At 36.9% G+C, this 25,718-nt stretch overlaps 1 protein-coding gene across 1 annotated transcript in view; it reads right to left on the bottom strand.

Moving 5' to 3' along the window:
* Positions 1-1,890: 1,890 nt before the first annotated feature.
* Poxn (Pox neuro) overlaps positions 1,891-25,718 on the bottom strand; it is a 376,716-nt gene continuing 352,888 nt past the window's right edge. Inside the window, exon 5 of the mRNA XM_069826012.1 lies at positions 1,891-8,518. Coding sequence (XP_069682113.1) covers positions 7,587-8,518 — 932 coding nt within the window. The 3' untranslated portion in view covers positions 1,891-7,586. The remainder of the gene's footprint in view (positions 8,519-25,718) is intronic.

The following is a 25,718-nucleotide window of genomic DNA, read 5'->3' as shown; positions in this document are numbered from 1 at the left end:
TGACCTGTAGTAGCTGTAACAGTAGCACTACCAGCAGTAGCAATAACAGTAGCAGCTGCAGCGGTAGTAGTGGTAGTAATTTTCACATATGGATGTGAATTTGCTCAAAGATGTTTACTTTTTACTGTAGTTCAATACTAAACAGATATGTGGTGAGATTGTCACTGCCTGGTGTTGGCATCATATTCAGCTTTCGTTTAAAACAAAAAAATTATTTGTTTTGTAATGTGAAAAGATTCTTTATTAGGCGAGATTAGAATTCACGACTGCGGCGTCCAGTTATTGTTAAAACTGAGTAACAATTGTGTGTATTTAACTAAATAAAATAATAATAATAATAATAATATCATAATAATACTAATAATAATATCATAATAATACTAATAATAATAAATTTATATTATAAACTTATCTTAAAGTGCAATGAAATGATTCCGTTAGTTTCATTTGGCCATTGTACCATAAGGAAATAGAGTATACTTATTGCATTACACGTTAGATATATGACGTCAATTACTATTAAAAATTCAACGCTGTAATGTGGGATTACATAGCCATAAATAATCAATTAATAATGTTTATACCTTGTGCATAGATATGTGTTGACCTCTGTTTTGCAATGTCACGTACCGAATCGCACTAAACAGCAGCAATATGCTAGTAATGCAATTTCCTTTGAGAAGATTTAGTGCCTTGATCTTTGCCCGTTAGTCGTATAACTTGCAAACCTGAGTTTGTGTGTAATTATACGTTCCAACGACAAGACATTTAGTTACGACAGTCTGTTCCAAAACTAGTGCTGACTTTTGAATTAACAATACAAGAATGCCACTGACAATATAAATAAATAACTCTTTTGGGAAGACATGAAATAAAATCAAACTATTTTACTGCCAATATGATGTTCTCTTATTACGAACAAAGCAACTCAAAATGTCACTTAGCAACTGCCGAAGAAACAAAACCCCGTTTACTGCAAAGCAACGAGCGAAATGTGTGTTGCTGTTCTTAACTTCTATGATAAAATGTCTAGCTTTCATTAATCAGGTAATCTTGTCGTACTTTAATTTTTATTGTAATTGTAATTGTAAATTTAATGTTAATTTTAATTTTATTGTTCATATTATAGTTGTAATCCCCTGGTAGAGGGGCAGAGAAGGCCTGACGGCCTTATCTCTACCAGGTTAAATAAATAAATACTAAATACTACTAATAATTTGAACAGCAAAAATGAAATACTTCAATTCGCTTTCTTAGTTATAGTGTACGTTACTGAAGTGTAGCCATTATTATTATTATTATTATTATTATTATTATTATTATTATTATTATTATTAAATAAGAATAACCTCTACTAAATTCCTATCTACCGTATTTCATCCTTCGTATGTTGATAGGAGTGATGTTATATGATCTCTGCGATTGTCAAAATGGCGTAAAATGTGTGTGTGTACTGTCGGTGACTCAGGAGAAGAAGAGAGCGGACTGAGGAGGAAGGGATGTGAACAGATAACGTACGACAACACGCGCAATATTTGTACTGCAGTAAGCGGAAACATTAGGTCTCCTTCTGTTCAACTTACCTTTAATTTCCATACGCATTGTTACTCATGTTTCCTGCACGAGTAATAACCTGGCTACTGGGATGCTTATATGAGCGATGTTTATAATAATCAGCAGCGATAGTCAAGAAGGTCAAATTCTTTCCGCTCGTCTTCTCCTGAGTAACGGACAGTATGTAATGTTTACCCACATCACTTGCGTGATTCGAGTTCCGCATATTGCGGATAGATGACAGGACTATGATCCATTTTCAAGTTGCGCACCACTTCGGCGGGCCACGTTATGCATGATATGTATCTGTCGTGTACAGGTAATGCATTTTGTGTAGAACGGGAACATAGTTTCTTTGGAGAGGGTAGGAGTAGAAGGGAAGGTCGGGCGTGTGTCTACAGAGTTCAAGGCAAAAACTAACCCATTTCCCTATAATTCGTAAGTAGACTCATCCGATCTCGTGCGCAGCTCTGTAGGAAGAGAGGGAGAGTGTCTTGACAAAATGCATGAGCTGTACTAGAGTGAGTGTAAATGTAGTGTAGGGAATGGGTGAGGATGATGATGAAGGTGAGGAAGGGAGAAGAGGAAACCGGTGCCGGCACGTAGCCTATTCCTGTCGAATAGGACCAAGGGGGCCGTCAGGCTTAACGTCCCAGAAAAAATGTTTAGAAGAGTATTTCATTGATACGACTGAACGCTTGATCGCACTTTAGTTGAAATAATGATGATAATGATAGTAATCATGGTGATGATAATGATAATAATAATAATAATAATAATAATAATAATAATAATAATAATAAACCTAGACTTTGACAAAGATTACATGATACCAAAGGCGAACAACTTATACTTTCACTTTGTAACAATGAATTAAAACAAATTTTGAATAAGAGATCACTCGTGAAATATATTGATTAAAAATATAGTACATTAGGTACATTTACAACTGGTGTGCCATAGTTCGCTATTTTTCCAACAGGTAACATAGTAACTGTAGACTTTCTGAAGTGATGGTCTCATACAGACTGAAGATTTTCTTGAAACGATCGTCAGTTCACAGAAGCGGCGCATCTTTTCTTGTCCATATTTCTTATTGATTCTCAGTCTGGTTGACGGAACGCTTGTATTAACAAGGTAATGAGCAGTTCGATGTCGTCAACAGCCCATTAAACGGTTGTCGACCTGTCTCGGTTGAGACTATTGACACCCGGATGAAATATAAAGTGTTCATCAAGTGGTGCGTTTCCGTGGAAACGTGTCAGAGGCTAATTGAAACCGTAGTGTACGACTATCTTTATGGAGGCGCGGTGGATTTCAAAGTTTATGTTTCTGTTACTCTATATATGTCAGCGGGAGCAATTTTTAACATTAAAATTAATCGTTATAACTTACTGTTCGAAGTCACAAACAAAAGAACTCGATTTAAGCGTTTCTTTGAAACTACGTAATTATTTTCTAAGATAAATTTTACTGTACCATACGTGAAGAGTACATACATTAGGTTCTAATTTACCTTAAACTTAAGTTCCCTTTACTGAATAAATTATTTAATTTAATATACAGTAGAAACTCGATTATCCGAACTAATTGTGACCAGAGATCGTCCAGATAATCTAATATCCGATTAATCGAATTTAAAATTTTAAAACAATATAACCAAGAATTTCAAATAATTTAGAAATCTTCTCACCATTCGTAGGCTGCCACAAGGGACAAAGAGAACTTGCCATATAAATGTTTACAAGTTCAATAAACCATTGATTTTGTTTTGACAATGAAACTCCTACAAGTACATAGCTGCAAATACATTTTTAGATTAGCGGAAATATATAGAGTTTTAGAGAGAGAGGTAAGTGTTACAAAAAATAAAGAATACTAATGAACTTAGTTTCATTTCGAATTATAGGTGATGCTTCAGGAGAGCAATTGATCCTTTCAATGCAGTTAAGGTTACAATTGGAATAATAGATGTCGGTATTCCAAGCCTCTTAAACACATTTTTCGTGAAGAGAGTAGCGATACCTCTTGCTCTAACCAGAAGTCCGATTACTTCAAGCTATTTTAGCCGGTACTTTTGGAGGTAATAGGGAATGGTAGGATTATAGATATTATTTTTTTCCTTATCCACTTCTGCTGGCTGTTTCTCATTCATTTCGAAATGCACACTGGGATCAATTATGAATCCAGATCTTGTAGATTCCTTGAAATCTATTATATCTATGCGCCGTGTACTGCCAGTGACGGAGAGACCATATACTTCTTCAAAGGTGTTGTAATCGGCATCTTTAAGGGCAGTGGCTATAATTGATGTACTTGGAGATGTCTAGCGTTTCGCAGAACTTCGCCATGCTGACAGGATCCTAGGACGTGTGCAAGAGTTTCAACCTCGTTGAACGGTTGTAGGCCTCCAGAAACTACCTTCATCACCGCCAAGTTTGCTCGCGAATGTCGAGAGAGACTTGAATTGTTTCTTAATGTCCGAAATCGTGGATTCCCACACCGTTAATTTCCGTTAGTGGACGGTCCGATTCGACTTTCTTTAAACGATCCAAAAATCTCCAGTTTGTTCTTGATCGTTAACACAACTCTTTTCCGCTTTGAGTTCGATATCACGCACACAGAACACTAATCAAAGCGACTGTCACTAATAGTCGATAACAGGATAATTGAGGATCCGGATAACTAAGTTCCGGGTAATTGAGTTTCTACTGTACTCTCAAAACTATACAAGAGCTTTCCCTTAAACGACATTGACGATATAACGACTAGAGCAAGTGGATCATCCATGTAACATTAGTACTATTAATTACATCAGCTTTGTCATCATAATCATTATTATCATCACTATTTATAATTTAAAGGATTTGGCTGTTAGTGATGTTTCGTCCTAATTCCGCTTAAGACCACAGAGAGCAAACACCGAACAAAGATAAGCGCCCAGTCCTTATCAGTGAAAAGAAATCTCTAATTCCTTACTGAAAATTTAACTTGGATCCATTGTATTTGTAGTTACTAGAGTGACGAGGAAAGATTTCGGTACCGATACTCTTTTATTTTATAATTATATTTATGATATTTTCTTTTGTTATTTTACAAATTGTACTGAAATTATCATGAAAAGATTGACTGCCTTCAGTGTTGTAACTTTTCAGATAATAAGCTGAAAAATATTCAGCCGGGCATTTAAATAAACTTCTATGGAAAAAGGCCCAGAAGAATGAGATGAAGAAGAATATTTCTGAAATAATAAATAAGATTATACCTCATCGTAACCCTTTTAGTAACCCTATCTAAAAGAAAATGCGTTTATATTCTTGTGTATTTTCTGAAGTCACAAATGTAGCTATATCAATTTTTTAATGCAAAATTTGTCTTCATGTCACTGACTGATATTGAAGCGAAAATTAAGGGAACGAGAGGAAAGTTTGCCATTTTGTCGTAGGAGTTTCAAGAGCAGATTAAATTTCAAATTAATAAGCCTAAATGAAGAAAGATTTTAAAATTTCAGTTAGGCTACTCAATAAGTAAAATAAGAAAAATTTTGTATTGAAATACCTTCAGTGTTGTGCTACAGTATTTCACTTCTCACTCTATAATCTGAAAAACATTTTACGAAAAAGAGTGTTTAAATTTATATTAGGCCTACATAAAAATGAATTTGTATTCTTATATAATTTACGAAGTAACAAATTTATTTAATTTTTTTCACAACATGCTATGCCTTTGAATGTCACTGACATCCAAAATAAGATAATAAAGCGAAAATTATCGGATACGAGATGATAGTTATTCAGTCTGTTGAAGGAGTTTCAAGAGCAAATAGAATTCCAAATGGATAAGCCTAAATTTAAAAAATGGTTAAAGAAATTTTGAGTTACTGAATAAATACTCGTACTAGGAGGAAAAATCTGTAAAAAGTATATAGATGGAACGAATTCAAATAGTTTTACAGATTTCTTTTAGATTATCAATCTAAATTATAGCAAGTTCTCCTCTCCTTAATTTATGGTTTGTTTACGACAGTGATCGCTGTAAGAATATCGCCTGCGATCGTCGTCATGTTTTCTATTCAGTTAATGAGACTGTATTATTTGAGGCTGGTACACAATAAACCGGGAACGAAACAACGAGAACGAGAACGGAAATATTGTCAAAATAAATGTATTTAAATGTGAGCATTCACAATTAACGAGAAGCTTGCCGGAGCCCTGGAACAGGAACGTGAGAGTTAATTGTGAATGCTCACATTTAAATATATTTTAACACTATTTCCGTTCTCGTTCTAGTTGTCGTTTTCGTTCCCGGTTTATTGTGAACCAGCCTTAGAGGCTGAATGGTGGGGCAGATCGCCATCTTCGACGATCATCACTGTTGATTGATTCTGAAGAAATTTCATGACGAGCGGTTGGCGCCGGTCAGGCACTGAATACATTTCTCGAAGAAGACCATAAAGATGGCCATGTTTAAGTAATCCGAAATCATGAACAGTTTGTCAATTATATCCTAAATATATTCATCAAAACGTGTCGTAAATTTTCAAACCCGAAAGTAAGTGCTGAAAGTCTACCGAATCGCTGTGTTCTTATATGAAATAAATTATGTTAAAAATTACTGTAAAAGTTAAATAGCATGACGATTACCCTCTTGCTATAATAGTTAGCTTTTACGGCTATGAATTACGAGATCCCGCGTTTGATTTCCAGCTATGCCCAATACATTTTTTCAACGGAATGCAGGATCACGATCTAGTCTTATAGTTACGCAGTCGACTACTAGATGGCAGGTTCTAGGCTCTGCTTTGCCCGTCGTGTAGTTGTAGCGTCATGGAATAGAAATTAGAAGTAATACTGTTTCGATACGTCGATTTACCATAATATTTACAATGCGCTAGGTTATGAAATATTTTAATAATATGTATCTCTAAATGCTGTGGAAATTACAATTCTTTCAATTAGAGAATGCTTTTTGACAATTAAAAATAATATAATACCAAAGCACTTTTTCTCTTGCAGTTAATTTTCATAATTGTACGAAGATTGACACACACATTAAATAAAACAGCCTATGGACGATTATGATCGTGATGTAGAAACATAACGACAGTGTAGATCGACAATGATCGCTGGACGAACATCGCCTTAAAAATCCGAAGCATTGACCACGAATGAAGAAGATGGTGTGTCACTAAAACTTTTCAGTCGTAGAAAAGTGTCAAAATAAATATATGAGCTATGAAACGAAAATGAGCATGTATGTAGAAATTCACTTTGTTTCCAATGAAATAATTGTTATTAAGCTGTGATAGAAAGAGTGGATGAAGAAACAATATTGCTGAAACTGATCAGGAAGAGGAAAAAAAGAATTGGCTGGGTCATTGGCTGAAAAGAAACTGCCTACTGAAGGATACACTGAAAGAAATGGTGAATGGGAGAAGAGTTCGGCCTAGAAGATGATATCAGATGATAGTCGACATTAAGATATATGGATCATATGCGGAGACAAAGAGGAAGGCAGAAAATAGGAAAGATTGGAGAAAGCTGGCCTTGCAGTAGAACACTCTGAGTGAATGAATATGAGATGCTTTCTAATCTGTGACTTCGAAGAATTTGATTGTTGGTGTCTTTAAGCTTTACGTTTATTGCTTCTAAACTTGTTGAATGTTACGGAATTTTACGATAAAAAGTCTCTAACACTCGACTTCAAGTGTGTTTCACTACACTGTTGTGAGAAGTTTAACTATCGCTGACTTACACGTACAAAAAAAGCTTCAGAGCAGGACTTCTTTCTTCTTTCTGGGAATTCTAACAATACTGTAACTGATCTAATGTCTAACATGTCGAGTGACGCTTAGTTCGACATATATTAGACTTGACACACAATGTTTTTAAATATTTTAGAGTTGTGCCAACTAGTACGTTTGAAAACTCACTCAGTATTTGAAAGCATCATCTGAGAATTCTTGAGATAAGTTCTTTGATACCCGTTTGACATCAAACTTGGTAATTTCTAATACCACACGGTGACACGTACTACGTGTTACATGTAGCTGTGGGCTTGTGAAAAGCTTCTGTCTGCGAGATCGCTGTGGGAATTGTGAGTGGAGAAGTTGAAGAGGACGATGGCGATGCTTCTGTGAGATCAATCCCAGTTGTGTCCTGGTCGCTGTGGGTCCTTGCTGCTGACACCAGACTGCAAGTACAGGGTTTATCTACAAGGAGACCACATGGGGGCTGTAGCAACATGGTCTGCAAGGACACAGTCGCCGGCGGTGGGGGAGATTTTTTCGTGTTTTCTGGTTTCTTGAGAAGTTCTTCTATTGAATATGGATTACGTTTCTTCTCCTGCTGAGGCTGTTGTTGCTGCTGGGTTGTTTGTTGACTCTCTTGGACTTCTTTCCTCCTTTCCGGTGTCATCCTAATGTCTTCATCCTCCTCTTCTTCGCCTTCTTCGCTTTTATCCATCGAATCATCCTCGCTGCCTGCGACACTGCTGCTGTTGCTGTGAGGATTCTGTAGGAGATAAGAGCTGTGTGCTTCGGCAGGTAGCTGACCATTGCTGAAACCAGTTTCAGACATCATGAGAGCCCCGTAGCGAGGATGGTAGGGTAGGCTGCTGTGATGATGTGGCCTGCAGGAGATCATGAAATTTGTCCAAGGTGATTGTGGGTGACTTAGGCTTCCTTTCACGGCGAGGGTGCTGGAGGTTGTAGGGGACGAAGCGGTGGTGGTTGCGGCAGCGGCATGGAGCTGGTGAAGGGCAACCAGTCGTCCAGAAGTCGTACTGGTGTTGGTGTTGTAGCTGGGATGCTGCTGATGCTGGTGATTCGAATGACTGAATCCTTGAGATAGCTGCGGATGTGGAGGAAAGAACCCCATTCTGCCAGCACCGCTAGCCATGGCCACTAGAGATGCTGTTTTGTGCTGGTATGAACTTCCACTAGCGGGGGAGCGGAGAACCGAGTCTGCAAGGAGAAAAGAAATTAAATTGTTATAAAATATTACGACCCATATGTTGACTATTATTATTATTATTATTATTATTATTATTATTATTACTTATTTCCATTCTTTCATAATCTGTTTAATGGTCTCTTCATTTTAGACAATACTTCAGAATTTGAAATGAAAACTGTTTATTTTTCTAATTAATATGTTCCATCCAGTTCTAATTAGGTTTAGGATATAATATTACTAATATCATTACTATTAATATCCAAAATTAATACTGTTATCTTATTGTTCCATCCAGTTGTTCTAATTCGGTTTGAGATATATTATTACTACTGCTATATTATTATTACTGCTAGATGGGGCCGAAACAGGTCTACAGAGGCCTAATTCGTGAAGGATGATGATGATGATATTACTAATATTAATACTATTGTTTGTTGTTTAGGCAATTGTCCAAAGACAAGTCTAAACCTCACAAGTGATACCAACAAGGCACCACTCATGAGGTAACTAAGGCAGGAAGTAATGGAGTAGGATGGACAGTTTTCTTTCCCCCTTCATTGCATACATCGCCGACTACCTATATGTTACACTAGTCAGACTTCAGTTGCTTACAAATAATTATTCTTCTCTGACACATCATCACGTGAGATGTATTGTCTGATAATAAATATACAGTCTTAGAAACAAATTTTGTCTCACAGATACTTTAAGTCGCAGAAATAAGGCAGTGCGCACGATCAGAGGACGAGCGACCTAGTTCGCAAGAGAACGACTAGTTGAGGTAATAAAATTAGTTTTGTTTTGTTATATGTTTGATCATGCGCACTGCCTTCTTTCTGGGACTTACAAAATAGCTGTGATATAACATTTTTTTCTAAGACTGTACAGTAGTGGCAAAAAAACCGGACCGACGGAATAATCAAAGTCCCCGAAATGAGCCACTGCGCATGCCACGCCCGCATTCATAAGATAGCGAGTAATCTATTGAAATTGTTGTAGTTTCGACTGCTGACATAGCTCATCAGCTACAAGGGTCGGTCCGGTTTTTTTTTGCCACTACTGTACATATCAGTATTATTGTATTTTGTTTGTTATTGAATCAGGCGAATTAAATGTTCAATTTGGAAGTTATAAATATCATTTTAGTGACAAAATAAATTAAGAGTTCTTTATTGAATCCGGGATGTGTACGGAGCAGAACTAAACAGCCGACTATAGCCATACAGGGCTGTCTTCTTAGCAACCATTGCATTGTGTGCTGGTACGATAAACTAATAAAAAAAAAAGAAGTTACACTGACTTTGGCTAGTCGGCTGTTTTCTCTTGCTCCGTATACATCATGGATTGAACATAACAAAATTGTATATATTCCAATGTTTCAATTAATCAATCTTTGCTGTTGAAAAAGAGTCTCTTTTTTATTAATAATGACACTAATAATAATAATAATAATAATAATAATAATAATAATAATAATAATACACAATTAGCTTAACTGTTGTCCTCAGTGTAGAGTAAATTTCAAAGCCGAGCAATTTAAACTGAAACTTGCATTGGACATAGTTGATAGGCCTATTGGGGGTAGATTTTTTTTCGATATAGTTTATTTTCTCTGCCATCATTCCATTTTCATATTTTACATTTTTGATTACAGATCCACCCACATATGAAAAAATGCTTGTAACTATAAACAAGGTTGTTTAAAACATAACCATAAATAATAAAATATATAACAAGCTGTATTTCACTTAACTTATATATAAATTACTTATTTCATTAAAACAGAGGCCCTGGCATTTTGTACGCACAAGTTAAAACGTAGACTATTTGCAGACAATGATGATCGTGAAATCGAATTTCTCCTGGGACAAGGACTTTTACTTGTCGGCATCGTGTTCCATGTTACCTTAGCTGAAGATTTGTTGGAGTCAAATGTTTCTGTCTCCGCGTCATAAACTTCAATAATTTGTTTAGTTGTATAATTAAATAGCATATAAAAGAATTAATAAAATCCCCGTTAGGATATGGAAATCAATGTCTCATTCAGAATGAGATAATGTGCATGACTACCAAATAAGGAAGTGTGAATCTTGGCGATCCAAATATAAGATGTTAGGAACTATAAAATTTCTTCTCCTGACTCTAATCTAATACAACATATTATCTGTCTGAGCAATTTTAGTGTAGGAAAGTTGAACTGTGATGCAACATAAATATTTCCATGGTTATCTGATCATTAAAGATAGTAAAAGCGTATAGATATAAATGGATACCTGTAAAGTACATAATACTCTAATCGGATAGAAATGAATACCGTCCATATAATGTTACGAGCGTTTTAACTTCTCGTATTAAAAGCTCAATGCACGCTGAAGAAGTGTATAAAAAAGATTTTGAAGTAGCTGAACCAAGCAAGTTCATGACCCCATTGCTGCTCAGTGCTAGATCGGAAGCTTGCAATCCCGCAAACTACTGTTCAGTCCCTCATGATAGACCTCGAAACATTTACAAGGAAAATATTCAAAACCTGTAAGATTCGGGTGCTGGAAGCAGGAAGATAAAACACCAAACAAAATGAGGGACCACTGAGTGGTGCTGAGCGAATACGGAGTTGGCTGGAACGCTGCAAAGATGCCGATTGAGTCACTAAGACAGTGTCTCAAAGCTGAAGTACATACTACACACTAGTGACTAACAACTAGGTGACAAGTGAGCTACACACTAGGACAGGCCTGCACAAGGTTTGAGCTCTCTGAGCCGGCTCACAGCTCATGAGCGGAATGCAGATATTAGCTGCGCTCTGTATAAGGGTGGACTGGAAGAAGGGGTGATCTCGTATAAAATATACATAAAAGGAAGTACTATTACGGGTGTTTATGAAATGAATTCTCGTTCAGTGTTTGCAAAACTATCTTGGACTATTATTAATTAATATAGAAATATTTATTTTACAATAATATAAATTCTAAAGCTACTTAAATGTACAATATCATTTTGTTATATTCTTATTCATCAGTACATCAAAATGAGGTTTTATGCTGTTGGCAGCTGAAAGGGACAGTAGCCTACTGATCGTAATGAAACATCAGTTACAGATGTTCGATGTCTGCCTTTATTAAAGTTGATTATAGAAAACAGTTGCTCAGAAATATAAATGTTGAGTAAAACATAGCAATCATTTTCACAGCCAGCCTGTGTAGTCGTGGGTATTATTGCTAATGTTTAATATTGTGAAACTCAACCAGGCTAGTAGTATTATTCAAACGATCTTTAGCCCTTAGGTCACATGGAAGATCAGTAAGTTCGAGCTGTAAATCGTTAAATGTTAAATGCTAAGTTTCGTCTTTTAGATTCCTCCATACCGTACTGTAGCAGTAGGTAAGCAACGTGAAACAGTTACTGAGAATAGGCCTGCATAGGGGAGAGTCGGGTAGTATCGGACATCGGGTAGTATCGGACAGTGCGTTTCTTTCATCTACCATCATATGGTAGTACCTGAATGACATGGTTACGTTTCTCTATGCGACATCACAGAAACGTAACCATGTCAATCAGGTACTATCATCGTGTAGTAGATGAAAGAAACTCACTGTCCGATATTACCCGATGTCCGATACTACCCGACTCTCCCCTACTACACTCCACTAGATAACTGAGTGGTCGTTTCCCTCTCCTCTACCTATAGCAAGTCTATGTCATTCTGACATATCTTCCTCTCCATTTCGGCGAGCGGCAAACACGGCTCTCCCGCTCGGAAGGAGCGAGCGCGCAGGTATGCACTAGGAGCTTTAGACATGTAGGCTATGCTTAAAACACGGCCTTCTTCATAGATTATTTTTCTAAAAACTATGACATCACGGTGCAGCACTGAATTAAGAAGGCAATGTCCTAATGTAGTTTCATTATGAGTTTTGCGGAAAAGATAAGGGTCTAATATATTACAATAATGTTTAAAACAATGTAAAGAAGATACTAACAATATCAATGTTCAAAGTTAACGTGTTATTCTACATTATATTTATATTATTTCACTTCCAAAACATCTTCAGACGTCATAACCTCAATTGCCAGTGAGGTATCCATGTTTGTTTAATGAACAAGTCATCAAATAAGCAAAAATTTTCGTTTACTAGCTACTACTAACTTGATTGCTATGCACTTTGTAGCTTTGGATCATGACTTCTGTCGTCACTTCCGATTTTTAGAAAACTGTCTAGCTCACTTCAGCTGAAAATGTGGCTTTGAGACACGACTTAAATCAATGGCACAATTTTGATTTCACAAAAGTTCAGACAAATGGCGGTCGCGTATGTGCATAGTAGTGTCATATCGATAGAATTCGTGTTTACATGAATCTCAATCCAAAATTAATTTTCGTCTCCATGGACGAACTCAATAAGATAAATTATTTAAATTTCCTTGAAAACCACTTCCCAAATTCTCAAGCAAACCTCTCCCGCAGGTGGAACCTAAGTTACAAAATTATATTAAAAATATTACACCAGGATAAGGTAATGTTTGTCAAGAAAAGTATGAATGTACTAAGTAGAAATTAGTTAAAAATAATACTATTCTTTTCGTGTAAACCGTTGTTTCATTTAAAAGCATCCCTGTGTTGATGTTTGTCAAGAAGAGTACGAATTTACTAAATAGAAATCAGTTAGAAATAATATTATTCTTTTCCTGTAAACCGTTGTTTCATTCGAAAGCATCCCTGTGTTGCGGACGTAACTCCAGTACAGTCTCTCATTTTTTTTATCTGTATACAGTTTTCAGTGAGTCCGAAACCGCATGTTTCAGCGACATTTTTTGCAGCATCACAGTAATTTTTCTTTATATTTCGAATAATGAAAAAATAAAAATATGGTTGTAAGTTGGCATAATAACTTCGGTGATGCTGACTGGAAACAGCCATATTACTACTACCCTCTGTTAATTGATCGCAAACGTGCATTGATACCAGTCCGGAATGCCCAGTTAAGCGTTTCCGGCGCTAGTCGAAGGTCATTCTGTTGGTGGAAGTTAATAATACACGATTGATTTGTACGATTGAGAACATTCATTTGACGGGAGCCACTTGTAATCGTGGCTGCATTGTGATATCCACAATATCTTGTGAACATTGGTAACTGTCTACACCAGCCATGTGAGACAAGAGAATTTATAGCCTTTAAAAGAAGTGTAACAGTGACGTAGAATCTCTTTTAAGCCTGTGTTCGCATTTGATTGTGTAGCCAGCAGTCATCAGCACAGTGCACCCTCGGGCTAGCGTCTCTTACCCGCTGATAAGACATTGCACTGGCGTGCAATTGTGGCTGCTGCGGGTATGCTTTCTAGCTCTCCCTTCAGTACGACGGATCATATTACTTTGCACTCGTTACCCTTTACCCATTTCAGCGAATGCTGACGACCACTGGTGTAAGCAGAGAGTCTCTATACCTATTTTTTGAAAGATGGGACATGGCATTAGCACTGCGATCGGAAAAACCAACTGAATGTCAAATAGCGTCGTAAACTGTTGCTATGGTAACAACGGTTGAGTTGCCAAAGTTACAATTCCCACGTGGTGAGTGCTCAATAGCTCTTTTGGCGACATTTATTGTGCACACAATGTTAGCATTAATACGTTTCGTCTTTTATTCTTTGTCGAATTTTGTATTGTTTTTTTTATCTTCCCGTCAATTGTGAATGACTGTTTTATCTAACATCAATAATTGCTAGCTTTCATCGGCTGTCAGCGTGGTAGTTCATATTGGCAACATAGCGCTGTAGTTCCAAGCTCGGCCGCTAAACTGTCATGTCCAATAAAAAAAAAAAAGGGTATAGACGCCTTGTCAGAGGGTACAATATGTCCGCGTTAAACATCCCAGAAGTCTGGACAATCTTTGTGGTGTTGTTTTTATCGGTTATCTTACGACGCCTTTTCACCTGCTATAGTTATATAGCGTCTGAATAAGGTGAAGGTGATCATACCCAGAGAAACGAGTCCAGAGTCCAATGCCGAAAGTTACCCAACATTTGCTCGTAATGGGTTGAGGGAAACCCCCGGAAAAAAACCTCTACCAGGCAACTTGTCTCCACCAGGATTTGAACTCGGGCCCGCTTGCTAACCGCTACTCCACAGCGATGGACTTGTTGTATTTGCAAAACTGAAAGTCCATCCAGAGAGGTTGTATTCACATCGCCTCGCCTTAATAAGTGTAGTGTAAATAAGGCATCAGCTGAGGCCTATAGCTTTTGCTATTTCCCTCAGTTCAAAAAAAAAAAAAAAAAAAAAAAAAACATACACACACACACACACGCACTCACATACACACAAAATTCTCATTTTTATCCTGTTGCCAGTGTGTATTTCAGATTCACGTTAAATTTAATTAAAACCTACTGTTAAGAGCAAGCAATGGAGACAATGTGTGTATGTGTGTGTGTTGTCCACAGATGGGCTTTTGTTGTCGCGGAGATGCAGCACAGGCTTGTATAATACCAGGAATCATATAAATATCTTAATGCCCCTTTGTAATGGGATCGTAAATTTAAAACTTCCATTCCAAGATAATGACATGGAAATTGTTTCCCGGTTTATTACCATGTTATAAATGACATAATTGTCAATCACTCCAGCATTGCATTGATGGCGCCTTTATAATTTTTAAAATTTATTTCCTAGTATATTTAACAGAGTCATACATTAAGCTTTCATAGTACTGTGTAATGAATGTTTAAAACATGTTAGCAGATTACTGTTAATGTTTGAAATAAATGGCTGAAATCCATACACACATTTTCGTATTAACTTACTACAAGTATGTGCGATTCAAAGCGATAGTGTTCTTCGCTATAAATTCATTCAACTTGGCTTCTACCATCGATACTAGTCCCTTGTGTTTTCCCCGTGTTGTTTTAACCTGTGACCTATCGACATGGTGACTACATGTTAATGTTTAATATTGACAGAAATGTTAACAATTATGTGCAAAATCTGCCTCCAGCGCAGCTTAAGCGGTAGTCTCATTTGTCTTCTGATCTAGAGATGCGCTCGGGAGTACGTTCGATTCCCGCTTGGGCTGATTACCGAGGTTTTGCCAAACTGTAATGCGTATATCAAATGAAGAGTTCAGAACCATACTGGACCAAGCGCCATTTACTAAAACCGTAGAAAACAAGAGTTAAAATGAAGTTATTACCTTAATTCAATAGAAACGTAAAGCAAGTGATATAAAGTATACACATTAAAACTAAATGATATATCAATTCGGAATATGTATGATAAGAACTTTCTTGTGTTAAATTTTAACGTATCTTGTTAACATTGTTTCGACCTATTTTGTGTCATCTTCAGAACTAGTCGTTGTTGGTCTTGGCGCCTCTTGTTTCCTGTGAGGGTGCGTTCGTAGTGTAGAGTCAAAGAGTGTATGTGTTTTGAAATTGAGTTGTGTGTTGAGAATATCGTTGGCGTGTGTTTTCGTGTGTCTGTATATTTAATATTGTTCTAGTGTGTTGAGTTTCTGGCTTTTTGGTTGGATGTGCAGTATTTCCATGTCTGTGTTGATGTCTCTGTAGGTGTGGTTGGCATTTGTGATATGTTCTGCATATGTGGAGGTGTTTTGTAATTTTGTTATGGCTGTGATGTGTTCTTTGTAACGTGTTTGAAATGATCTGCCTGTCTGTCCCATGTAGAAGTTGTTGCAGGTGTTACATTTGAGTTTGTATACGCCTGTGCGGTTGTATTGGTTTGTTTGTGTTGTTTGTGTGTTGAGATGTTTTTGTAGAGTGTTATTTGTTCTTTATGCGTTGTAATTTAATTTCTTGAATGAGGTTGCAATTTTATGTGTGTTTTTGTTTTCGTATGTTAGTGTGATGTATTTTTCGTGTTGATGTGTTTGTGTTGTATTCTTCTGTTTTTGTGGTTTTGTTTTGTCTTACGTATTATGTTACCTATTATGTCAATCTTCATTAAACTATGGTATTCACTTAACTTTAACCCTTGATTTCTCCGTTTTTAATAAATGGCGCTTGGCCCACTATGGCTCCGAACCATTCAAATAATCTGTAGTGAATCCTTGGCCTCATCTCACCAAATACCACCCTGCTATCACCAATCCAATTAACGCTAAATTTTACTGGTACAACGTTGTTAAATAACCAACTAAAACAGAACAGCGAATAAATTCCTCTCCCAATCTGTACGACAGAGACAGAGGATTTGTAGAGCGACATGGTACCGACACTGCTTACCATCAGTACGTGAGCGGGACCGAGAGCAATGTACAGGAAACTCCTCTTACTAGTATGAATGTCTTTGATTACACGATGTAATCACGATACCCAATTTAGTCACCTCTGCTCTAGAAGAGTGTGTTCATGTCTGGAAATCGAATTGGGGTCGATTAGATCTGTGTTAGAAGTGTTACTAATACATTAGTAGTAAGCCTATTCATTAAAGATGATCAATAATGACTATAACTTTTTGTTTAAGTTTTGAGCAACATCATAGTGTGTAAGAATGATAAGCTTTTTATTTTAATATGTTTTATGTATGAGTATTATTTTACTGAAAATCACGTACCGGTAATTTGTTTGTTTTATATCTTGCAGGTAAGTTGTCATGGATTGTAGGAATAAAGGTATCGATGAAAGTGCACACACACTGTTAGTAGGTGTCTTGTTGAAGTGGAGCAGCTTGTGTCGTCGTGAAAGACGGAAGGGGGTGAGATAAGATTTACACAGGTTTACTCGTGTTTCGCTTTATGGGTCTCCCCTGACACTACGACAGATATACGGTGCAGCTTCACCAAGCCCCGAACGGTTTAACAACCGATCTGATGTATCAATCAGACGCTTCAAAGAGCAGAGGCGGCTCGTGGCCAAAGCTTGATCAATAGGCTTATTTAGAGATCTCATGCATGATTTATTATTCATTAATATTACCACATGATCACAATCATCACAGTATTTTACTCAAAATTCCTCACCATTTGCCTTCAAGATTACGCAGTTCAGGCTTCTTCTATATCTATTTGTGGTCGGAAAGTTTTTACCAGTCTCATTGTTTCATACCAGAAGACTCGGATATCAGAACCATATTCTGGAATTTCTATTAGCTATTTGCTCTGTGCAACGTTCTTACATTAATTCTGTTGAGTTGTTTCTGCCTTAGCTAGATTGCTTTCCATCTGTTAAAAATGTTCATAAAAATGTTGCCCATAATACTAGTTCTTCAAATTCGTCTTTATTGCTTATTATACTCGACAACAAATTTAGACTTTGTTTCTGTTCTTTAGGTGAGTTTGATTCAGATCGAGTACTATTTACATTATACGAGGAGATAGAGACGGTCTTGGATACTGCCCTTAGTGCATCACATAGAGGTGAATGATGATGATTATTATTAATGGATGAATCTAGAATAATGGCTGGAATAGACAGGAACATGCCGAGAAAATCTGTTCCAAATCTTTGTTTGTTTGTTTGCTGCGAATTCGGGTCGAATTTGAACTGAAGTTTTCGACGCAGACAATAGACAGCCTAATAATTCAGCTAACGCTGTGCTGTTTTTTACTAATACAAAGCATCAAAATAATCGGAAGTCGAAAAAGTGATTTTTTTTTCTTTTTGTTGAATGTACTTCTCTCAATAGTATGTTAGAAATTGTTAATATCTCTAATACTTCTGGAGTTGTGACTTGAAACGTCAGACTGTCAATTTACTTATCCATTTAAATGTGGATAAAACTTCTCGCCTTCGATAAGTTTGTCGCTCTTTTCCCGTAATTTAAATTTTCTTACGATAAATTTACGAAAATTCGTATACAAGTGTATTTCATTCTGGTGAACAAACTCTATTTTTAGCACTGTTTTAACACTTCAAGTTCTTTTTCATTAAAATTATTTGTGAAAAAAATTAAAATTTACTATTCATGAAAAAATGACAAAAAAGTAGTTCTCATTAATTATGTATTCACTTTAAAATTCTAAAATTTGTTAAACTCAGAAGAAAGCATGAAAAAATATGCAAACTTGTACAGGCTATCAGAGAACCCAATTTTCCCTACATAAATTGCACCCTACCAATTTAAAAATATAATTACTCTTAACAATTATTCTTTTAGACTCGAGAAATTCTTTATTAACATAGAATTATTGTCTAATGACTATACCAAATTTCATTACAAAATTAATTATGGATGTGTAGAAATTAAATTTTGATTGTTAATGTTAATGTTATGTTTTATTTAACGACGGTCGCACCTGCCGAGATTATATCAGCGTCGCCGATGTGCCGAAATTTTGTCCCGCATTTTTACATGCCAGTAAATCTACTGACATGAGCTTGTAGCATTTAAGCTCACTTAAATGCCATCGACCTGGGCCGGGATCGAATCCGCAACCTTGGGCATAGAAGGCCAGCGCTATACCAACTGAGCTAACCTAAATTTATACTAGCCAAAGGTCTACATACCCACTTCATTTAAAATTCTGTGGTTTTATGTACGAGTAGAAATGTTCGAGTTGTATCTTTGCAACCATACAGGCTTATAAGTTACATATGAAATTTCCTTTGCAATCATGTTCCATATTTGCTAATATAACTTTGCCATCCACAGATGTTAGTTTTCTTATGCAGATCTGGATTTCAGGTAGAAGCTCCCTGTGAAACAGGCTTGAATAATTTCAAGGGAAAAATTGTTTGTGTGGATATAAAGGGAAGAATAAAATTGTGACTGCGTCGTGTATAGTTCCTGGGGTAGCTCAGTGAGTAGAGCATTCGTGCGCTAAGCGAAGGGTCCCGGGGTCGATACCCGGCCCCGGAACAATTTTTCCCTTGAAATTAGATAGGTACATATTTTTGTCATCAATATTTATATTAGTTTTGGTTTACCACAAATTATGTAAGAGTATACGGGTTTCACCATAACTTTCTGTTACATATAGGCCTACCTACAATTAGCATGCAATCCCGACAGCCTGTTAAACTCATAACTCATCTACTCTCGCTATTAACTTAACTGCAAACAGTCAATTTCTTCTTATTGATCTTAAATGCCCACCATCTGATCGTTCCACACTTACGTTCCTTTCAGCATTCTAATCTTGCTAACTAAATTTAGTTTGATCATTCATTTCTTAACCACAATCAACACTCAGAAAAAAAATAGGCTATAGAAAATTGTAAATACTATCACTAAGATCATCTTTCATAAACTTCACTACGTCACTTTCTAAGACTTACTTCTTTACAATAAACTTCAATCGGTAACTATATTTATTAACTAGCCACTTTTTAATTTCTCAACATCTTTTTTCAATTTTATAACTTCCTAACTGATCTCTATATCTATTATCTCCTAAGCACATTTTCATCACACTAAAACACGATTTACGACATAAAATCACCAAACTACCTGTTGTAATTCCATTCAGACCTTTTATTTATTTCTTACCGCTCATGCACCAACTTCTAAGATTGTAACTTTTTTGGCCCTTAAATGTACCCGTCAACGATAAAATACTGCCTTATGGTGACGAAATCATTATCCCTTCACCCATCATACTTTTCGCATCCTGACGTCTTCTCTGAACACTAACCGCATCTTCTCTTGATCTCCCATAGAATCCTCTTGATTCAGCTTCTTGTCTTCTTCTTCTTCTTCTTCTTCTTCTTCTTCTTCTCGCTGACTTATGTAGGCTGGACCATATGTTACTGCGATTTCCTACTCGGTCTACTGTTCCACGTGGCAGTCAGCTACCTGACTGGGTCCTGCTCAGTCGTCACGCTCGTCCATCAGCTGTCTAGTCTCCGATGTTTGATTTAATTCCGTCCATACTTCATTCTGCTGACTCGATCGTTCCTCGCTATCACGAACCAGCTCATCTAAAATCTCTTCCGATTGTTCGGTATTCACTCTAGTAGGGGACGAAATATGTATTGAACTATTTTTTTCTCTCGTCGGGAAATTTCTACTCTCGGATACCTGGGATTTCTGTGAGTTGAAGTTCCTCTGACAATATTCTAAGCCATATCGTTTTCCATTAATCTTTATTTTATCCTTAACTAATATCGCAAACAGACCTCTCGATCTCGCCTCTTTCATAAATGGTGGTAGGCCTAACCCCTTGAAATTATTAGTTTTCTATTGATACAAAATTTTCTTTTTAGCAATAACGTTTTCTTTTTAATTTTATCTACTGTGTAAGGACAGGTGATTTCCAAGCATAACGCTCTTGTTGCTTGCTTTAGCTTGTATTGTAGAAGCAAGCTGAATAACATGTTCAGTGTTTTGCACCGTTATTTAGTAACACTGCATAGTCAAATTGTTATAATTTGGCGAAATCGGAAGGTTATGGACTGAAGCTACGCAACCTACATTACTATGGTGCTCTGGAACTTGCCTGGAGGTACTGATAAGTATCACGAGGCACCTGTCATGGTATTAGATCACGTGGCAGGAATGTAAACCAGCATCACTTTAATATAAAACACTTGCCTACTCAGTCATTTCGCCTGTAACGATTGGATCTCTGCATTTCAATGCCCATGTCACTTTGAAATATGCAATTACATATTTCTACATGAATTAATACATTCCGCAATACCTTTAATTAATTTAAAGGCTGTAACTTACACACAAATTTTATCGTATATCGCGTTAGAGCGAAGTATTTACAATAGTATCTGCTGGTGTAATTAATTTATAAATGCTTCAGACTCATTTCTGATGCCTATCATCTGCAAATATTCTATCAGATAAATATATATAGTTCATTGAACAGATAAGCCATAGAAATTATAAGTATAGAAACGAAAACGGAATAACTCAACGATTTATCTTAAGTTTAATCACACTTTTGCTAAATAATTTTTAGATCATGTGTGTGTTGATTATAACAGAAGTCCGATTGGATATATTTATGTTAAATTTCATTCAGCTGTATTAAAGCTACCACTTTATATTATTCGATGCTAAATATGTTTTTTATAGATTGCGTAACAAACTTTGTTTTTTGTTTTTAAGGCAGAAATACTGTCTGCAATGGTTATTTATGTCCAAATATTTAATTCTTTAATTATAGTTATCTCTCACTTTTTCCATGAAGTAAATGTATGTTATAAATTGCTAAATTTAAAATACATTTTTGGTCCGACAAGTTAAATGTAGAGTAATTAAATAGCATTAGTATAAATATCCACAATTAAGTAGCGTACCTGCCAATATTTCGATGTCTAAAAGAAATTGTGCGTTGGGTATGTACTTTGTTTCCGAAACACGCCTAGGTAAGCAGCAATATCTGTCTAGGTAGGCAGCAATATCTGTCGGATGCTTTTCCAATTCACTGTGGGCTAAAGCAAGGAGATGCACTATCACCTTTACTTTTTAACTATGCTCTAGTGTATGCTATTAGGAAAGTCCAGGATAACAGAGAGGGCTTGGAATTTTACATCAGCTGCTTGTCTATGAGAATGACGTGAATATGTTAGGAGAAAATCCACGAACGATTAGGGAAAACACGGGGATTTTACTTGAAGCAAGTAAAGAGATTGGTTTGGAAGTAAATCCCGAAAAGACAAAGTATATGATTATGTCTCTTGACCAGAATATTGTACGAAATGGAAATAGAAAATTTGGAAATTTATTCTTTCAAATACCTTGGAGTAACATTAATAATAAAATATAACTGACACTCGGGAAGAGATTAAGCGCAGAATAAATATGAGAAATGCCTGAATAATTTCAAGGGAAAAATTGTTCCGGGGCCGGGTATCGATCCCGGGACCTCTGGTTGAACGTACCAGCGCTCTCCCATCTGAGCTACCCGAGAACTCCACCCGACACCGTCTCAACTTTTCCCTTTATATCCACACAACTCGCGTGGGCTGACGAAACGCCAGAGACCCACATCGACCCGGCCCCGAAACAATTTTTCCCTTGAAATTATTCAAATATGCTTTACAGGGAGCTTTACCTGAAAGACTAGATTTGCATAATATATACGTCACTGTGTACGTTAACAGAAAACCACAATTCCAAGTCACACAGAGTTTGTGTGCACTCGATGTGGGTCTCTGGCGTTTCGTCAGCCCACGCGAGTTGTGTGGATATAAAGGGAAAAGTTGAGACGGCGTCGGGTGGAGTTCCCGGGTAGCTCAGTTGGGAGAGCGCTGGTACGTTCAACCAGAGGTCCCGGGATCGATACCCGGCCCCGGAACAATTTTTGCCTTGAAATTATTCAAATCTGCTTTACAGGGAGCTTCACCTGAAAGACTAGATTTGCATAATATATACGTCACTGTGTACATTAACAGAAAGCCACAATTCCAAGTCACACAGAGTTTGTGTGCACTCGATGTGGGTCTCTGGCGTTTCGTCAGCCCACGCGAGTCATGTGGATATAAAAGGAAAAGTTGAGACGGTGTCGGGTGGAGTTCCCGGGTAGCTCAGTTGGGAGAGCGCTGGTACGTTCAACCAGTGGTCCCGGGATCGGTACCCGGCCCCGGAACAATTTTTCCCTCGAAATTATTCAAATCTGCTATACAGGGAGCTTCACCTGAAAGACTAGATTTGCATGAGAAATGTCTGTTATTATTCGGTGGAGAAGATTTTGTCATCCAGTCTGCTCACAAGAACGCTGAAAATTAGAATTTATAAAACAGGTTACTGTTCAAAAGTAGGAAGCAAATTTTCTATCTATAAAGTATAAACTCTCAACACCTTGACCTCGACAATCTCCTGAACCAATACAGATTTCTGAACGTATCAAAAAGCATTTTGTTATGCTCTTGTATCTACATCACATATATTGTATATTTTGTTGTTACACGATATGGTGCATTATAATTCTCTCCCCTTTTTTTCCACTTGCAAGACTACCATAAAAACCAAGAAATGTTCTAGATAACTTTGTATTACAGAATACAATCATCAAGGAAAGAACACAAATTTTATTAGGGTAAATTAGGATCTGTTGGACAGCCGGCATGTTGGACACTTTGTACTTTAACGTGTTACCTCGCCACTTGTGGGCACCACATTCTGCTAGAAGTCAATGACAGAAGTAGGAGAAAATAAATAAGAAAAGGCGTAGTGCCACTGTAAATGCCTATGAAACTGATGATAAATTCAGACGTAATGATTAGCCATCCGTGAGACATACTGTGCTCATGGAATTGGTTGAGTGATCTGGGGATAATAACGACATGTTTGAAGTTACGTCCGAACGAGCAACTGATCAGAAGGATATCAGTATACCCCTACTAATCCCTGCGGTGGCTGCAAGGTCTATACCATGAGCCTGTCACTCGGATAGTCCGCTTTAGAGTTCTGGTCACGTCTGGAATTTTTAATTGAAAAATCCATAGTGACAATTTTTGGCGAACAAGGTCGCAGTTGGGGTTTATCTCGTAATTCTCGTGTAATGTAATCCATATCGTTCAACTGTTACTTTATTTTTTCTCAATGAAGAAGTTGATAAGACAAATTGTTCGCGCCGATTTCGAATAAAAATAAATGACTATTCTATTATTTAGTTTATCTAGTATTTTTGTGAAAATGTATGTATGTATGTATGTATGTATGTATGTATGTATGTATGTATGTATGTATGTAATGTAGCCTATGTATGTAATGCCTTTCACTTCAATTTACGTGATTCGGGTTCCGCATATTGTGGATAGATGGTAGGACTGTGACCCATTTTCTAGTTGCACACCACGCTGTACATAATGTATATCTGTGGAGATTTATGACATGTACTAGAGTGAATGTATGTGAAGTGTTCGTGTAAGTGTATGGAATGAATGATGATGATGATGATGATGATGATGATGATGATGATGAAGACGAAGGGAGAAAGGAAACCCGGTGCCGGCACGTAGCCCACTGCTGTCGAATAGCACCAAGGGGGCCGCCAGACTTAACATCCCCGTCCGACGGACGAATCGCTAATGCCTTCTCTTCATATGTACTGCGGAGAGATTTGGGATTTAATCCAGGCATATTGGTGCACAATTTAGTGATTAAAATTTGTGCACTGTCATCTCTCCTAGTCTCGAGGTAGAAATTTTACATAAAATCGAATCGCCAGGGATCGAACTGTTTATACTTTAAGTTCATCATTTCCGGTTGCGTTCTCTCGGTGATACTGGAGAAGAACAAAAAACAGACGAACAATTTAGAATAAACGCTGGTACACAGACATAAACTGTTGGAGCATCGAAAACCATCATCAGAAAAACTCAGATTATATTTGCATAAAAATCTAAATAGCTTGTTTTTTTAAGGATCACAATACTTTCTTTACTTGCTTCTTATAATGAGAAAGCAAAATGTAGGATTGAGAAGAAGGCGCGGTGTAAAGTTGAAAAGAAAATACCGTAGTTAGAAGAGGAATCTACTGTTAAGGAGATTGTTGCGCATGCTGACAGACTATAGGTGTTGCGTAAGTTATTGTAACAAAAGAGTTCTAAAGTTTACAGCTTGTTAAACAACGCCGCATGCGGAGTACAGAGCCTCCGCTGCGTCCACGCGCAACTTTTAGTGTCCTGAAATAAAAAAAGTCTTCTGCATTATTCATCCACGTTAAAAAGATGATGTATCTCGGAGAAAACACCTGCTCCAGAATTGCCCGCCGCCACTGCCGCTATCTGATTTTCTGGCGCACGAAGAAGAGTGGCAGGCAGTGTTATTGACTTTAAACACTATCGGCGGCAGAGCACACAGATTCGAGTTACCTGGCACACGCAACGCGGCACTGGATTTTCGTGCAGGCCTTGATTGCCGGTAATGGCTATTCTGCCACTTTTAAAGCGCTTATCTTTTACTTCACAATAATTTAATTAGGCTTTATCATTTGACCTGAGAGTGGCATTTTCATGCGGACGGAAGATTTATTATTATTATTATTATTATTATTATTATTATTATTATTATTATTATTCTCATCTTGCTGAAGGGGGGAGATGGGTGAAATTTAGGTTATTTTCAGTAAAAAAAAGGGCATTTTTTCTCGTGAAAAATGAATACACAACCTCTTATTTATACAGAGTGATTCATTATTACGGGTAAATAGTTTGTATGTGTAATGTAGAGGTGAAACTAAGACTAAAACGTTCTATACAACTTTTCCTTAAAACCTTTAATTCCAGAGTTAACTCCATTTTTCGTGGAACTTGCGCTCCCAAACAAAGAAAGGATAACACGCCAAATGTAAACTA

This window comes from Periplaneta americana, chromosome 5 (assembly GCF_040183065.1).
Source record: "Periplaneta americana isolate PAMFEO1 chromosome 5, P.americana_PAMFEO1_priV1, whole genome shotgun sequence".
Lineage (NCBI taxonomy): Eukaryota > Metazoa > Arthropoda > Insecta > Blattodea > Blattidae > Periplaneta > Periplaneta americana.
This window is presented reverse-complemented; position numbering and strand designations above follow the sequence as displayed.